Source organism: Elephantulus edwardii, unplaced genomic scaffold (genome assembly GCF_000299155.1).
Source record: "Elephantulus edwardii isolate Elephantulus edwardi_28Jun2011 unplaced genomic scaffold, EleEdw1.0 scaffold00080, whole genome shotgun sequence".
NCBI lineage: Eukaryota > Metazoa > Chordata > Mammalia > Macroscelidea > Macroscelididae > Elephantulus > Elephantulus edwardii.
Genome location: NW_006399830.1, coordinates 53268 through 71766, shown reverse-complemented (window position 1 = coordinate 71766; position 18499 = coordinate 53268). Strand labels below are relative to the sequence as shown.

Below are 18499 nucleotides of genomic sequence, written 5' to 3'. Positions count from 1 at the left end.
TGTGCTGTGGGTGAAGGGAGAGGGTACAGTGTGGGCACCAGTGGTGGCTGTGGTCTTCACAGGAACAGAGTGAAGCCTGAGGTGGACATGGAGAAAGACCATATGTTGGGAGCAACTGGACATCACAGCGGAGGCCATTCTCCCAGGAACTGCCCTGGGACACTGGTCCCCTGCTGCCCTCATAGGTGCAGTCTGAATAAGGACTGGGTGAGGGGTAAGAATGACAGAAGAATGGCCACACGGATGCAAAGGTGGGCACCTGTGTGTGAGAGGAGCTCTGCCTGTGGGGTGTCCTGCTTCCCCACCCCTCAGCACCTGTTCACAGGCAGGTCTCAGACATAGGACGTGTGTGGGTGTACTTTTCTAGAGACTATATGTCTGTGTTTCACTGATCTGATACACCTGCTGGCATGGCACACATCACCCTACAAACGATGACCTTTTCAAGGTCGATTAGGACAGTAATTAGTTTAAACGAGAGCCTTGTTGCTGCTTTTGTGTGTGTGTCATTTTCACCCTTGTACCACAGCATTTGTGATGTATCTGAGAGGTGGACAATGAATAAGTAAGGATGACAGAATAATTGATGTTATTGAATCATGGTGCTGGAGAAGAGTGCTAAAGAGCCCATGGACTGTCAAGGAACAAACAGATGTGTGTTGGAGAAGTTGCAGCCAGAGTGCTCCTTGGAGGCAAAGATGGTGAAGCTTAGTTTCACTTTGGGCATGTTGCTAGGGAGAGGTTATTTCTTGAAGAGGGACATCATGTTTGGAAAAGCAGAATGTCAAAGAACAAGAAGACTCTCCACCAGGTGGATTCACACAGTGGCCGCAGCCATGGTCTCAAGTGTGTCAGAGATGATGAGGGTAGCCCAGGATAAGAGTGTTCATGTCAGCTACGAGTCTTTCCCAACTCCACAGTGCATAACAGTAACATTATTATTTTAAGATCTTTAATTTGATGGCACATAACAACAACATGTTGTTATGCCGTCGAGTCGTTTGCGACTCATAGCGACCCTATGTACAACAGCCCTAAACCCTGTTCTATCCTGTGCCAATCTCATTGCCTCTGACACACCCATCCCGATTACCCCAGTCACCGAATCAATCCACCTCACAGAGGGTCTTCCCCTCCTGTGCTGTCCCTCTACTCTACCCAGCATGATGTCCCTCTCTTAAGACCTGTCTCTCCTTACAACATGTCCAAAGTATGTCAGATGAAGCCCCAGAATCCTTGCCTCCAAGGAGCAGCCTGGTTTAACCCTCAGTAGGATGAATCTGTTTTTCTTGGTAGTCTATGGTACATTCAATACTCTTCTCCAGCACCACAGCTCAAAGGTGTCAATTCTCCTTCTATCCTCCCTAGTACATTAAATATTAATATTTAATTTAAAATAATATACCATAATGTACCACAATTTCATTTTTATTTTCTATATTACGTGCTGTTTATCTGTTACGTGCAGTCTAGTCAGAACCAACTCATCCTGACCCTCTACCGCATTTCCAGAGCCTGTCAATTGTAGGGGAGACTTCTCATCTTTCTCCTGTGGAGTAGTTGATAGATGTGAATCTCATGCCTTTGGGTTGACTATACCACTATTTGCCCAAAAGGGCACTGGCGCTATTTATGTAGTTCATAAGATTAACTTAATTTTACATTTCTTTTTTTTATGTTTTAATTACTCAATGAAATTGTTATTTGCTGTTGAGTCAGAACTGACTCATAGCTGACCTTCCAGTGGGTTTTCAGAGGCGGTCAGTTGCATAGCCCATTTTTCTCCTTTGGAGCAAAAAGCGGATTTGAGCCACTTGCCTTTTGGTTGGCAGTGCAATTCCTTACCATGAGGCTGCCAGAACTCCCTACTTTATGAAATATTTAAAGCTCAACAGAATTTATTTCATTTCAGTTGATATTTAATTTTACTTATTATTTTACTGATTCTACTTTATTTTTTAGATTTAATTTAGCTTTAACTTCTATGTTATTTCATATACTAGATATTTTATCTTGCATTTTATTAAATACTAATTCTGGTTTTATTTTGTCATGTTTCATTTTATTGATTATGATTTTGTTTCACATAATAGTCTGTTACTTTAAAATCTGTTTTACTTAATATTGATTTTATTATGAATTTGGGGCTTTTGTTGTATTCAGTCATTCACTTCATCAGTCACAGTGGACTCTTGCAAAGACAGTTCCATAAAGTGAAGGTAATATATTTAACAGTATCAAACATAAAGGAGCTCTGGTGGCCTAGTGGGTAAAGAGTTGTGCTGCCTACCAAAAGTCATTCAGTTGAATCTACCAGCTGCTCTGGGGGGAAAAAGATGGGCATTCTCATTCCATGTGATTTTTAGTGCCTCTGAAAACTTGCTGGAGGGTTAGCTATGAGTGGCTGATGACTGGAAGGCACACAACACTGTCAAACCAGGCAATATACTTATTTGAAAATGAAGTGTTTATAAAATAGTACAGATGGAGTGCTTCAAGGGAAGCTAGGAGAGTAACACTGACAAATTCTGCTTTGGTAATAAGATTGTAAATGTGGCACACAACGTGACTGAGTGTCTCCTGAAGTTGACAGGGAAACAGAAAAGACAGAGTTCAAAGCACGCTGCTGAGACACAGGAAAACCAGCACTGCAGAGGGTGCGGTGCTGCTGAGCCTGTCTGCTCTAGCAGGGTGGCGGGCCCCTGGAGCCGTGGGCGCCTGTGGTGGTGGGTACCAGGGTGGAAGTAGGTCCCGGGGCATTAGAGTTCCAAGTGGTGGGTCTCTGTGGTGCTGGGTCCCTGTTGGAGTGCCTACGTAGTATACTCTAGAATGTCTCTATGGTGCAGGTGGGAGACTAGAAGAGGGAAGGCAGGTGTGCACCCAGCTCTTTCTTCTTCAGGCCAGGGCTTCCCCACTCTTGTGGGTGGCCTGTGCTAGTGTCACTATGTACAAGTGTGGAGGTGGAATGGGGTAACACGGAGCATCCACAAATCTGTGATGGCAACTTCTGACTATGGTCTTCATCTCTTCTACACAATGCTGGGGAGTGTGGGGGATAGAGATGCAAATGTGGTGCTGGTTTCACACCAAGTGGATTATACCACTTGCTGCTAACGCAGATGGATAGAACCTAGGAAGTTTAGGATGGTGCGACATCTGGCTGGGCCATGCTCTTCAGTGCCTTGGCAGGTCTATAAGGAAAATACTTGTCCTCCATCTGTGACCTGATGTAGTTTTCCTGTCTTGCGATGTGTTCTAAATTCTAAACTCTGTGCTTGAGACTACTGTCCTCTTTGGGAGTGTAATCTACTTCTTATCAAGGTAGATTAGGGCAGTGCCTGAGTCCTCTCCTAATTAGACAGTAAGTCAAGTCACTGTCCTTATCCTAGTCTGCACCTTGCTTTTACAAAGTTACACTCTTGTTTGACATCTCTTATGTCTGGTGAAAGGAGAGCTGAGCAGAGGGAGATCTGACTAGACCACGGGTGTAGGCCTGCTGTGAGTTGAACAGATACCATAGTAATGTGGTATCTGTTTATCTTGTACTTTAATTTTATTCAGTAATTTACTTCTTTAGTACTTTTTTTCTTAAAATATCTATTTTAATACATTAGTTATTCTATTTAATAAATTCTGCTGAAGATTATCCAGAAATGACTGAAGAGTATATCAACAGAGAACTAACAGAAATACAAGCTGTGTTGAGAAGATGTCATGACACTAGAGACATTATCGCCAATGTCAGATGGATCTTGGCAGAAAGCAGAGAGTACCGAATAATGTCTATGTGTTCCATTGACTATGCAAAAGGCATTTGTGTGATTCACAACAAATTGTGGCTGACTCTGAGAAGCATGGAAAATCCCAGAACACTTGATTGCGCTTATGTAAAAGACTATACTTGGATCAAGCAGCAGTCTTCAGAACAATAAGGAAACGCAACATGGTTCAAAATCAGGAAAGGAGTACGCCTGGGATGTGTCCTGTCTACATACCTTTTCAATTTCTATGAGGAACAGATCATTCAAGAGGCTGGACCTTATGAGGAGGAATGTGACATCAGTATCAGAGGGACTCATCAACAACCTATGTTTGGCTATGGAGATGATACAACGTTGCTTGCTGAAACGGAGAACCTTCAGGGTTTGCTGCACAAGGTTAAGGACTGCAGTCTTCAAAATGGATTGAAGCTTGACATCTAGAAGACAAAGATTCTCACCACTGGACCAATTGGCAACACCATGATAGATGAAGAGACTGAGATTGTTAACAATTTCAGTTTGCTCAGCTCCATAATCAACACTCTTGGCACCAGGAGAAATCAAAAGTCGAATTGCACCAGGAAAATATGCAGTCAGGGACCTCTCCAGAGTACTGAGAAGCAAGGATGTTAGTTTAGAGACTAAGCTGCACCTGATTCAGACCACGCTCTTCACAATTACTTGCTGTGCATCAGACAGCTGGACAATGGCTCCAGATGACAAAATTGATGCCTTTGAAAGGTGGTTCTGGGGAAGAGTATTGAACACATGGTGGACTGCTAAGAGAACAAACAGGCCTGTCTTAGAGAGGGTAAAACCAAATTCTTCCTCAGAGGCTAAGATTTTTAAGCTCTGTTTCACCTACTTTGGGCACATGGCCAAGACAGACTAGTTCTTTGAGAAGGACATCATGCTCAGAAGGTTGGAGGGAGAGCTCCACAGAAGAGGAAGACCCCAGATGAGATGGATTGATAAGAGTAACTGGGGTAACAGGGGTTACTGTGTTGGAATGAAGGAGACCGGCTCAGAACAGGGAGACTATGAACACAGAAGAACAATTTTTTTTTTAAATTTTATTTACTGCTTAATTTAGTTTAAGTTCTTTTAAGAAATTTATACATTTAATCAATACTGGTCAGAGTGGACTTTTGCAATTGTTATTTCATTACGCTGGAATTATTTAAAGCTCAAGATCTTCACTGAATCACGAAAATATGTGAAATGTGACAATCTCGCTACAATAAATAATAAATGATAAAAACTGTGAAATGTTTTTATAAAATCTTATAGATCAATTAACTTCACTACAAACCAGGGAACAAAATTATAACCAGTTTTTCATTTTTAAATATTTAAAATCTGGGATTCAGGTAGATTTAGGTGGTTGTGGTTTTTTTTTTAACATGATCTATCAATCCTTTCAGAATACAGTTGCTGTGTACCACTGAATCAGAACTGACCCATAGTTGACCCTTTCATGAGTTTTTAGAGGTAGGAAATCACACAGGAGGAGACTGCCCATCTTTCTTCCACAGATCAGCTGGTGGATTTGAAATGCACGTCTTAGCCTTACCATTAAGCACCAGAGCTCGCTTTTAGAGATTCTTAATTTCTCAGTTGTGATGCAATCTCACTGCAGTACATCATCAAGCTGAGCCTGTTTGGCCCCTCCCCTCACCAGGGGTATTGAGGGTGCGGTTAAGAACATACTAGAACATGTACCTACAGCTGGGTACCATAGCATGAACAAGAGTCCTTTGTCTCTGAGCTAGGTATCTCCTCTCTCTCAGCTGCATCTGTGTACACTTGAATTCCTAGTCACTGCCTCGCAGCAGATGAGAGCATGGACCTACAACTGTGTGAGGTGCTGTGAGTAACAGTCCTTGTCTCTGACTTAGAAGTCTCCTCGAAGGCCCTGTGCAAGCCCAAGTAAGGCAAAACCTCAGACTTCTTGACAATTATCACAGGTATGTGTGTAACGGCTATTTTGAGAGATTTGATTATGCCAAAAAAGAATGCTAACTCAGTGTCTCTTCAAGTCTGGACAGGTTTACATGTGAAAGTGCGAGGAGTAGACTTGGGAGACTAGAGTTTCTCTAAAAAAGTGGGAGAGAAATGTGAACGCTCAAGGAGATGCTGGGCTTGACACCGAAGTGAGATGGCTGGCAGGGAATGTAATGGGGAGACGGGGAAGAATGGTCAAGCGCCAGCAGGGACAGAGACATCCAGAAAAGACTTCAGACACTAATAACGATGAGATTTTATTGAGTAATTTCCCACGGGCTCAAACAGCAACTCTCTCCTTGTCTTTCACAGTTTGAAGGCCACACAAATAAGAAGGCACTTACTTTTCATAAAGTAGATTGGTGTGAAGAAACTTGCAGGAGCAGAGTTCTATCTCTGGGCAGATGGTCAGTTGTGGGCAGAGAAAACCATGGAAGTATGAACGTCTATAAACGGCCACATATTTCTCAGAAATCCCCACTCCTCAGGTGGTGGATTCAATGTGTCTTTCTTGCTAAGCATGTCTTTAAATTACGCTGAGGTGCCTGCACTGACGGACCTGAGTGTTTGATTAGTCTCAAAGCAGAGCCTGAATGTCATCACTGAGGTTCAAGTGCGGCAGGCCCTCCTCCGGGGAATCTGGACTGAAAAAGGCTTAGTACTTTCCCTGAAAATGCGACGTCAAGAATTTCTCTAAAGGCTTGTGGTTTCTAGAGTCTAAGCCAATGGCAATCACTTCTGAGCTGTTGCGTCTGCTGCAGCTTCAGGTATGTCTTGGGGTGTATGACGTGCCTTTTGGGGCTGGGCTCCATTTGGCGACTGCACCCGGGCCACTCCCCTTTTGTTGTCAGGTGGAGAAGAGCCTTGGCCATGCAATCCTGACCCAACAGGTTTGGCTGGGAGTCTGTCAGTTTCCACGGTGCTGGGGCCGGGAAGGCGTCTGATTATCTGAGAGCACCTTCCCCACAGTCAACTGTGTTTGCAAGAGATTCAAACATGTCGCCGATGCAGGACAGTTCCCTCCTCTCTGCACAGCTAGTGTGGGCTGGATCACCATGACAGCTGGTGCCTGGCTGGTACCACCTTGGGAGACACCACAAGGAACAAAAAGTGTGTGGGGAAGAAGGAGAACAGGTAGAATAGTTTGGTTACCACTGAAAGGCTGAGAGGGTGGGCAGTGATGGGATGTAGCTAGAACAGTGGGCAGGTGGCTTTGGTCAAGCTGAAGCATCACAGGAGGCCTCTGAGTCGAGCTGTCTATCAAGAAATTCACTGGTGCACTTGTGCTCTGCCCCGAGTTCCGAGCTCTTCGATTCTGAAACCATATCTGAACAGGAAAAGCACAGAGAGGAAAGATATGATCATAGGAGACACCAGAGAGCACAGCTCTACACTGGTTCTTGTCACAAAACTATCTCCTCCTTTTGGTTTACGATCAAGTATAAAGTCTACATCGTTATCTTCATCTAGAAATATGCCTGTTGGTTTCCACACATAAGCACATGCATAGACAATCTGAGTCTTTAAAAAAAGGCACAAATTAAGAGCAGCTCTTTCATATCAGCTAGCAGTGGGCCCCATGTGCATTTGCTGGTAAACGGAATTTCAGGTCTTCTTATCTGTCCAGCATTTCTCTGCCCCACTCCCACAGCTGTTTTTCTGCAATACCCACCATTCAGTGTTGGGACAAAACATTGGAGCTCCATTTGCTTCCTCCTCCAGGATTCTCCACATCCCCATTTGCACTCATTCCTCAAAATCCTTCCCGACTCGCAGTTCACTGGAAGTCGCTCACTCTTTCCCATGCCATTCTCCCACAGTCCCTGAGATGAACCCCAGCCCGTGTGTTTAGTGTGCACTCACAGGCATCTGGAACATTGGGGTCACCTGTGTGGCTGTAGGTGCTGTCCAGTTGTCTCTGACTCACAGTGCCCAGTCCTGCTGGGTGCTCAGTCTCTGCTATGCGGGAGCCCCACGCCACAGCCACTGGGTCAGCCCACTTCATCGAGGCTCTTCTATTTTCTCACCAACCCTCTACTGGACTAAGCACAATGTCTTACTCCTGAGAACATGACCACAGTCTTGGATCCACATTCGTAAGGAGTACTCCGGTGGCACTTAGATTTGTTTGTTCTTTTGGTGAGTGGAGGCCTTAGCTGACTTGAAGGTATGTAAGCCAGAATCCCACTTTTCAACACTTGTTCTCTTGACTGACTAACCTCTTTGCCAGAGTTTGCACATAAGTTTATTCACATTTGCACAGGAGGTAGTAAAAGATTCAAACTACACATAGGAGTCGTGCGAGTTTCTTTGTCATAAAAACCATGACCTGCTTCATTATACACCCACATTCAACGAACACTCTTGAATGTCACCAAAATTTAGATCAAGGACTCTCGGGGGGCCGATTACCCCCACCCCCATCTCCACCCCAGATCTTTGGTGGTACGTGTAGACAGTTGTGATTATCTCAACGACGGATACCGGGTAATGGGGCTGAACTCTGCTGGAATTTAGTAAAAAAAAACCAATGATGCTAACAAACATCCTGCCAGTGTCAAAGACACACAGAGACCCTCAAATGGCCACTCTGCCATGGTCGAGAAGCCTGATCCACAGTGTGCCCTCAAAGTGGGTTTCACCTCTCCCAGTTTTGCATACTTTCCCTATGATTTCTTCTAAATATCAAGAGCCTGTGGTAATTCTATTGGAAACAGCTTCCTTATGCAGGTCTGCATCCAGATCACTGATACCCCACAGCAGTGCAAATCCACCTAGCAGAACGTCAGGGGCTAATCCCTGACACCCGAGTGGGAGAAGGTGCCCAGGAACACGCACCTGAATCCGGGATTCCGGGAGGCCTGTGCGCTGAGCTAGCTCCTCCCTCGCTGCGATACCTGGGAACCGGTTCTTCTCAAAGGCTTCCACCAGAAGAATGGTTTGAGATCTTGTGATGGATGTCCGTTTTCGTCTCGCTGGTTTGGGGAAATTTTCTAAAGGGGAAAAAAAAGAATAAAAGGAACCTTTGAGACCACTCTTCACATCCAAACATCACAAAGTTTTGACGATCACTCTGACCAACTCTAGTGTGCCCTGAGAAATGTGTCTGGACGTCTTACCCCTGGAATGAACCCCAAGGTGACAGCACGGTGAATGGTGCATTTTGTAAGAGCAGCACCACAGTACGATGCCTTTCTCACTAGTAAAGTACTGGCACGGCTCCACCAGCAGGCCTGTACCTCTCCACCACCACAGAGCCCACAAGCCTGATGCACATCACAGTCCTCTCTGCTCCCAAGAGCACAGGCCGGACTGCTGGCTTCTCACTCACCCTGAGACCAAGGCTGAGGATACTCTTGGCCCTGGCTTGGCTCTTCTTTTAAGGCACGTCCGGAGGACAAGCGACTCTTCCTCAGAAGTCTTGTTCTATGGTTTTGAAACCAAGTCTAAATGGGGGAAAAGAACAAAAGCCAAACCAAAAAAAATATTACAATGAACTAGGACAGTACCTGATCTGTATTCCACTCAAGTGACCATTTCATTTTTTTTTGCCTCTTCATGTTATTTGCTGCCAAGAACATCTTTAAAGTTCTGAAGAGCAAGGGTACCACTTTAAGATCAAGCTGTACCTGACTCAATTTATATCATTTAATTGCTTCCTATGCATTTAAGAGTTGGACAATGAGTAAGGAAGACTGAAGAAGTGATGTCTGTGAACTGTGGTGTTTAGCAAGTACTGAACATACCATGGACTGCCCGATCTTAGAAGCAGTAGTACAACCAGGGTGCTCTGCAGAAGCAATGGTGATCAGACCTGGTCTCACATACAGGAAGGTTAAGATCCTGCAAAAGGACAGTATGCTTGGGAAAGAAAGCCAATGGAAGAGAGAAGACTGTCACCAAGATGGATGGAGCTGACGCACAGTAGACTGTGAGGGTGGTGCACAGGCAGGCATGGCGTGCTTGTACTGCAGACAGACTCACAAGGTGTTGAAGCTGATTCCGCAGCACTTAACAACAACCATAACATGTTATCTTGACTAAATTACTCTGACAGAGTAACTATTTCTCCAAAAGCAATGTTACTGGGTTTTGTTGTCTAATTCTCCTTTGCTCCTCTTTCGGGGCATCTAATAGCGATCGTGCACTCTTCCATTATTCGGAGAGTTTTGAAAGGCCTGTTACTTTAGATGTGGTTGGCCAGTTCTGCTTCTTAGTCTGTCAGCTCTTCAATGGCAATAAATAAGATCCCAGGAACTGATGGGATACCAGTTGAGCTGTTTCAGAAAGCAGATGCAACCCTTGACAGTCTCACCACTGGCATCAACAAATAAGGAAGACAGCTACTGGGTCAAGTGACGGGAAGAGATTCACATTTGTTCTCATTCCAAAAAAAGTTAATCCAACAGTGTGGCATTACTGAAAGTTAAGGAGCTAAACATAAAATTTCAAAGGGCAGTTCGGGAAGATAAGCAAAATATTATAATGTAATGTGTGAAGAGCAGCTGGAGTCAGAAAATCAAGAGAAGAACTTGTTCAGCATTTCTTTAAACTGAAGGAGATAAAGAACAAATTCAAGCCCTCAGTGGCAATAGTTAGGAATGATCCAGGAAGCATCAAAAGCAGATAAGGGGAGTACACAGAGTCACTGAACCAAAAAGACTTGGCTGATACAGAAAGATTTCATGAAACAACATATGATCAAGAGGCAATAGTGAAGGGAGTTCTGATGGCCTAGTGGCAAGAAGCTGCGCTGCAATCTCAAAGATGCACAGTTCGAATCCACCAGATGCTCCGCTGAAAAAGGAGGGGTAATCTCCTCCTGTGCCAGTCGGATTTGACTCAGCAGCACACAGCAAGGGAACAAAAGAAAAAATAATTAAAAAATAAATAAATATTTAAAACAGTGCAACAGTGAATGAATGAAAACCCAAAATCTCTGTAAATGGTCATTAAAATGAATAAAATTTAATAATAATAAAAATAAATAAATAAATATTTTATTTTAATTTTTTTAAAAAAATTTTTAAAGAGGCAATGGTGATGAAGGAAGAAGTTCAAACTGCTCTGAAGAATCTGGCAAAAAAAAAGAAGGCCACAAGAATTGATGGAATACCAACTGACATGTTTCAACAAACAGATGCTGCCTTGGACATGTTCACCATGTTGTGTCAAGAAATCTGGAGGACAACTACTTTGCCAACTGACTGAAAGAGATCCATATGGAGACCCATTCCAAAAAAGGTGATCCAACAGAGTGTGGAAATGTTAGGACGATTTCACTATATCACATGCAAGCAAAATCCTGAAGATTATCCAAAAATGGCTGATATAGTACATTGACAAAGAACTACCAGAAGTGCAAGCTGGGTTTAGAAGTCATGGCACTAGGGACATTGTAGCCAATGTCAGATGGATCTTGGCAGAAAGCAGAGAGTACCAGAGAAATGTCTATGTGTGTTTCATTGACTATGCAATGGCATTTGACTATGTGGATCACAACATATTGTGGCTAACATTGAGAAGAATGGGAATCCCAAAACACTTGATTGTGCTCATGCAAAACCTATACTCAGACAAGAAAGCAGTCCTTAGAACAAAGCAAGAAAACACTGCAAGGTTCAAAGTCAGGAAAGGAGTGCATCAGGGATGCATTTTGTCTCCTTTCCTTTTCAATCTGAATGCAAAACAGTTCATTTCGGAGGCAAGACTTTATGAGGAGGAATGTGGCATCAGATTGGAGGAAGATTCAGCAACAACCTGAGGAATGCAGCTGGCACGATCCGAAGAGGACCTGAAGGGTTTGCTGCAGAAGGTCAAGGATAACAGGAAAAACCTGCACATGATACCTGACCAAAGAGGATCCTAAAACAGGGGTTCTCTTTTAATGTGTGTGCTGAGAGAGAATAAAATAGTTAACACATGCCTACCTGAACTCTAGACTCCGGAATGCCAATTTCTTTGGCGAGTTCTTCTCTGCTAGTTATACCAGGGTAGGGATTCTGCTCAAAGGCTGCTTGTAAAACATCTATTTGACTTGGCTTCAAAACCATCCTTTTTCGTCGGCTTTGTTTTTTTTGTAAGCCTTTTGGGGGGGGGGGGGGAAGACAAAAAGAGTTGAAAGACTAGTGTCTTAGCTACCTAGTCTGCTAAAACAGACATATAACTGCAATCCCAGAGATGAACAGTTCTAATCCACCCAATGTTCTGCTAGAGAAGGCGGGACAACCTCAGATAGATCCAATTTGACGGTACACGTGCTCACGCACGCATGTGCGCGCGCGCACCGACAGGTAATAAGTGGGTGACTTTAGCAAACAGACATTTATCCTCTCTCGGTATAGAAGGCTAGAACTCTGAACTCAGGGTGCTAGCTTCAGGGATGGATTTCTCTGTCAGTTCTGGTGGAAAGTTTCTATCAGCAAACTGCTCCGGGTTGAAGAGGTCCCCAGCACAGGGCCCCTGGGTCCAAAGGATGAACTTTACTTCTGGTTCTCTTTTCTTGATTGTAGGAGTCCCCCTCTCTCTGCTCAACTGTCCCCACTTTTTCTCTCTCATGGAGAAAAGGTAATGCAGGCTACATCCCAAGGAAACACCTCTTATATCTGATCAGGGCTGTGACCTGCACAAAGGTGTTTTATCTTACCCTGACTCCCTTACAACTGATTGATCACATAGATCACATCTTCACATCTGCCTGTTACATCATCCCTTAACTGCCACATGACATCATCCCGTAACTGCTAAATCACTGAGAACTGTGGCCCAATAATGCAGACATATCTTTTGAGAGGCCATAATTCAACTGGTGACAAATCAGTTATTGATCAAAAACGGTAGTCCATGTAAAATATGCCTCCCATTCTTTCCAAAATCTAAGTTTCTCAGTTAGATGCAGACTTTATGCCTTCACTTTAGGTGGAGACCTAATGCCACCAAAAGTGTGACATAATTCAGTGTGAGCCGGGTATGAGAAGTGAGGGCCATCAATGGCTTAAGCACGCAGACCAAGAATTTACAGATATGCTACGAACGTCAAGTCAAACAGTATAGGTACTAACAGAACTAAGGAAACTGTAAGGGGAAAAAATGTTTTACATTAAAAAGAAGACGCAGCATTTGCTGGTCCTGTAGAATTAAGGACCTATTTCATGAAAAAGAGAGAAAATTGGTATTTCAAAAACACATTTCTCTATGTTGACTACTCACATCTTCAGGAGGGAAGACTTTCACACATGAGTAAACCAGAATAGTATTTATCCAGGATCTTGATACAAAGTGTTCCACCAAAGAGAGAAGTAGACAAACCTTGCCACATTACACACATTTATCACATCTCTGTCTCCTATGAGTTTGAGGACCACTAGGACTTGAAGTTCAATTTGAAATTGGAGAATTTCCCACATTTTGCACATTCCATTTCTCTCTAGGATGATTTTTAAAATGTACTCTGAGGAATAACAAATGTGTTCTTCCATTCTCTAACTTCTGTAAGGTCTGTCAGTGAAATTATCTATGTTGAGTAAAAATTGAACACTGATTTATGTTTGCCAACAATCCTTACTTAAGACTAATCTCTAATAAGAGTTTTTCTTTTTAATGAGGCCTGAAGAAAGATGAAAGGCTTTGCCATCCTAAATTCCTACATTTAGGAATACCTACAACCCTAAGTCTAAATTTCTTACATTTATAAGGTTTTCTCCACTGTGAAATCTTAGATGTACAGTGAAACCCAAGGAGTGACTAAAAAGACTTTGCCACATTCCTTATGTGCAAAAGACCTTTCACCACTGTGAATTCTTATATGTGTTGTGAGGTCTGACAAGACATGACTAAAGGCTTTTCCACAATCCTTATGTGCTTAAGGCCTCTCATTATTATGATTTCTCATATGGATACTGACACCTGAATTCTGAGTAATGGTTTTGCCACATGCTTTATATTCATAAGACCTCTCTCAACTATGACTTCTCAAAATGTTTAGTGAATTCTGAAAAGTAAACTCTTTTTTACATTAAGGTCTCTCACCAGTGTGAGTTCTCCTATGTGAAACGAAATGGAACGACTTACTAAAGGCTTTGCCACATTTCCTACATTCATATGGCCTCTGTCTTCTGTGCATTCTTACAGGTATAGTGAGTTCTAACTAAAGGCCTTGCAACATTCCTTATATTCCTACGGTCTCTCTCCTCTGCGAATTCTCACATGTCTACTGAAGTGTGAGGAGTAACTAAAAGCTTGACCAAGACGTTACATACATAAGGCCTCCCTCCAGTGAATCCTCATGTCAACTGATGTGCGAGGCATAACTAAAGGCTTTCCTGCATGCCTGTTTCTTCAAAGGACCCTCTCTATTGCTATTTCTTAAATGTGTAATGAGATATGAGGACTGCAATAAAGGCTTTATTCCATCCTTCACAAGGCTTCTCTACAGTAAGACTTGCCCCAGCAGCGCTTATGTAATAAGGACAAGCACAGGCTTCTCCATATTCCTTACACTGATAGCCACTGTATCCAGAGCGAGGTCTGTTGTGATGCTTTAGTGATGAATGGTCCACGAAGGGCTTCCCACACTGAAGGTATTCAGAGGCATATGGTTGTATAGGAGTCCTTTTGAAGACAGGATCATTTGGACTCCAGCTGAAAGTCTGCTCAGACTGGTGAACTTCACTTCTTTCAAAGAGATTCTCCATCATATGCTTTCTGCTAAAAATAGGTAAATAGAAGTAATTCTGTTACCATTTCAGCATTACCCAACACAGTAAATACGTGGCTTGGCTTCTAGTTTTTTAAATTGTAAACTCACCTGGCTGAGTTGTTATCATTACCATCAGTGTATTACTGAAATACAGAACATTCTAATAATTAGGGCCCACTGAAAAGGGGGTTAAATATTCAATACATAACTTAAATTTATGAAAATATTTTACTGTGAAAGTTCCATAAACACGTAATAGTGCATCTGGACACATGTAAAATACTTGATTGGGTAGCTTAAAGCTACCCACCAGCACAGACACATGTCAGAATAGGTCAGATACATATACAACACACACAGAGACACAAAGACATGCATGGCTAAAGCTCACCGACGGTACCTTCTTTGAAGCAGGAGTTAATAATTTGACTGTGTGAGAACTGAATCATATATAGGCAGTCTGTGGGTTACAAATATCTGACTTATGTCCAACCTGTAGTTGTGAACCAACTTGCCAAAAACTTGTATGAGAAATATGAGTAACATGCAATGGCTGTGAAAACAAAATGGTGCTACTTTGCATAATACATTCAACACTATTTAAAAAGATCTCACTGCCACCAAGTTGAAAGGGAGCTAAAGCTGACCCTCCAGCAAGTTTATGAGGCTGTGAATTGCCTGGGAAGAGTCTATCTTATTCCCATGGAGTGGTTGATGAATTCAAACCAACAGAGAGGGGTGGCTTTTGGGTTTAGTCAAATTCCCTATGGACTGTGCCTCCAGAATTTCCTAAAACACTGTAACGGCTGTACTGGTAAAGATAGTTTAGTGTATCTCCAAGTGTTTACTGATTTCTAAGCCTACACAAAAAGATTCATCATATACTGTATATTAGGACAAGCATTTGGCTAACTGATGTGAGATACGTATTAACTTAAGTAGTCTGGTTTATATACAAAATTGATATTCATAGACAGACTTTTAAAGGAAATAAATTACTTTGTAATCTTGAGGCTGCCTATTCTAGGCAAGTTCAGTCCTACTCAGAGTGACCCATGTGACAGGGAAGAAGTGCCTTCAGCGCTTCCTTGGCTATAATTACTGTAGGAACAGACTGCTATGTATTTCTCCCACATGGTCCTCAGTGTTGCTGGAATTGTCAGTCTTTGGATTAGGTGCTAAGCCATTTGTACCGTCTTACCATCTGACAAGTCCTTACACATAGGAATATTTGTACCACGTTTTTAACTTTCCTCGAGCACTGCTCACCTTCCATGTTTGTTCTCATTGTTGGCTTGATCATCAATGTCATGTAATTGGCAAATATCTCCTGATGAGAAGGACCAGGTCTCACTCTTCACCAACTGTACTACATGTTGTTCACTGGATGACTTTTCTTCATCATCAATGTTTCTAGAGACTGATAAAATGGTTTAAAGTCTTTAAATGTTTTGTTTTTCACAAAATGAAACAAAAAGGAAATTAATTACTACAAAGGAAGAGGTAGTCAAAAGCAAAGAACAACTTTGACCAATTTCACAGTTTCAATACTTTGGCAATGATCAGAAAACAGTTTATAAGGAAATATTTCCATAAAGATTAAGTGTGATGGTGACATAAACAGGATGTAATTAGAAGAGCAAGTCAGTAAAGTTCTGGCCAAAATGCACATGTAACATTAAAAGAGAAAAAAGGGACACTTTTTCCAGAGGCATTGTAAGATTAATCGTATTGAAGTGGGAGGGGCAGCTCAGGTGTAATCCTCTTAATCTGAAAGTGCCATTTTCTACCTGGCTTGTTAAATGGCACACTGTCAGAGTGGGCTGGGATCTCAAATACTTGCTTTCCTTCTGCTCCCAGATCCAGTGGCCCTTGAAGAGAGTGCTCTCTGCACTCTCCCCAGGGCTTTTTCTAGCTATTGAGGGATTAAAAATGGGTGCAGCTGACCTGGTGCTCAACTTGAAGATCTCAGGGAAGAACAACTGAGCCAATAATTCTGTCTTCAAGATGGATAGGTGTCAATTTATTTGCAGCAATACATTACTGTCAAGCTTGTAATAGAAACAGTTAAGACTCTTAGCAAGGTCCCAATCAAAGAGCTTTTCTCTGTGACTCAAGCACTCACAGCTGCAGCATTTAAAGTCCTGACATGTTCTTAGATACAATTGAAGTAAAAATTCAAGTTAATAGAGCTCTGGGTCATGAAGGAAGGTTTATGCAAACCCCATGGAATAGATGACCTAATTTCTCTTATTTAATAAGGTATTTCCATTCCTTGATCAAATATCAGAGTAGTATCTGTGAATAGGACACATATGTTCACTTAAGAGTAAAAAGGAAAATAATGCCATCCTTACCGACTGAGGCCAGGTTTCTTAAAGTTTCCACCATCACATCTCTGTAGAGCTTCCTCTGATCATGATCTAGTAAGGCCCATTCTTCCTGTGTGAAGACCACAGCCACATCTGCGAAGGCCACTGAGTCCTAAAAAAAAATCCCACATATTTTGGCTTAGGAAGATACATTTATTGCAATGTGTGCTGAAGTGTCAAAAGTTTATTAATCAAGGGAGCTCTGGTGGCCTAGTGGCAAAAAGCTGTACTGCAATCCCAGAGGCGCACAGTTCGAATCCACCAGATGCTCTGCCAGAGAAGGAGGGGCAATCTCCTCCTGTACCAGTCAGATCAGATTTGAAGGTACACACAACACACACACAATGTAATAAAATAAAAATTAAGAAAAAAAAGTTTATTACTCAAAATAATACTGGCTTTCTTAGCCATTGACTTTGACTTAGCTATATGGCTGGGCAGGATTCTACAAATAAGGTGTGTTAGTCTATCCACAAGGAGATTAGCTAGTCTTGTCATCCCTTTAGATTTGAACTGAGCAAGTTCAGTGGCAAATATTTGGGAATCTCCATGCCAGTAAGGAAGAGAAAGCAGGAAGTGTAGTGCACATCTTTCAGGGCCAGAGATTTCTGCCTCAGTCAGACCAGGATCTACATGAGAGGAACAGCAGCCTCAATAGAGAATCAGAGACCAACATGAGACAAGACTTTATTTAGGAGTGCTGTCCCAGAGACTTAGAGCCAGAGGGCTTCCCCCATGCTTGCTAGAGGTATGAGGGAAGATATCATAACTGAGAAGGCGAAGGAAATTAACTTTGTGACACTGACCGCAGCCATGAGGCTGAAGCTGAAGGCCAGGGGGCCTACGACCATGTTTAGGAAACCGAAGGCACTATTTATCTGGGATTATATCTGCCTGCCAACCTGAATTAGAGCCTAATAAGCATTATAATGGTGAAATGGATTTCAGACCAAGTAGAGCAGAAGTGGGGTTAGAATAAGTGTAAGTAGTATAGGAGCATGGGAGATAATACCTGACCTTACAGTTCCTATTTCTGGAGTTAGTAAAAATTAGACCCAGCCATCTCCATGCTGCCCACACTCATTTCACATATTTTACATATGTGAAGGAAATGGCAAGACTAATCTCCTGAGGGACTAAGAACCAATGGGGACTTGACTCATTCATTTTTCTCATTGATTCATCCTATCTCATCGACTTAATGATACTGTAACAATTTCATCTTACTTGGAGTCACAATCAATATACTTGGTACCAGCAGTCATGAAGTCAGGAGACATATTTCAGTGGGAAAATTTGCAGTAAGGGACCTCTCCAAATTATTGAAGAGCAATAATGTCATTTAGAGGTCTAAGGTGTGCTTGATTCAGGCCATGGTCTTTCCAAACACTTGCTATAAATCTGACAGCTGGACAATGAATAAGGATGACCGGAGAAGAAATGAAGCCTTTGAGCTGCGGTGTGGGGGGAGAGTATTGAATATTCCATGGACTGTCAAAAGAATAAACAAGTCTGCCTTGGAGAAAATGTAAGCAGGTGCCCCTTAGAGGCAAAGGTAATGAGCTTCATCTCCCATACTTTTGGCAATCTGTTAGGTGGGGCCGGTCCAATGTAAGGAGAGAATCCCTGGTATGTAACACTTCTTATCATACAAGAGATAAAGG

General features: G+C 42.5%; 1 protein-coding gene across 1 annotated transcript in view; it reads right to left on the bottom strand.

The window, feature by feature from the left end:
• LOC102846124 (homeobox protein OTX1-like) overlaps positions 1–17686 on the bottom strand; it is a 78327-nt gene extending 60641 nt beyond the window's left edge. Inside the window, exons 1-6 of the mRNA XM_006889717.1 lie at positions 17642–17686; positions 16821–16947; positions 11696–11850; positions 9154–9211; positions 8604–8758; positions 7039–7092 (exon numbers count right to left, since the gene is read on the bottom strand). Of these exons, the coding sequence (XP_006889779.1) occupies positions 7039–7092; positions 8604–8758; positions 9154–9211; positions 11696–11850; positions 16821–16947; positions 17642–17686 (594 nt within the window). The remainder of the gene's footprint in view (positions 1–7038; positions 7093–8603; positions 8759–9153; positions 9212–11695; positions 11851–16820; positions 16948–17641) is intronic.
• Positions 17687–18499: the final 813 nt, after the last annotated feature.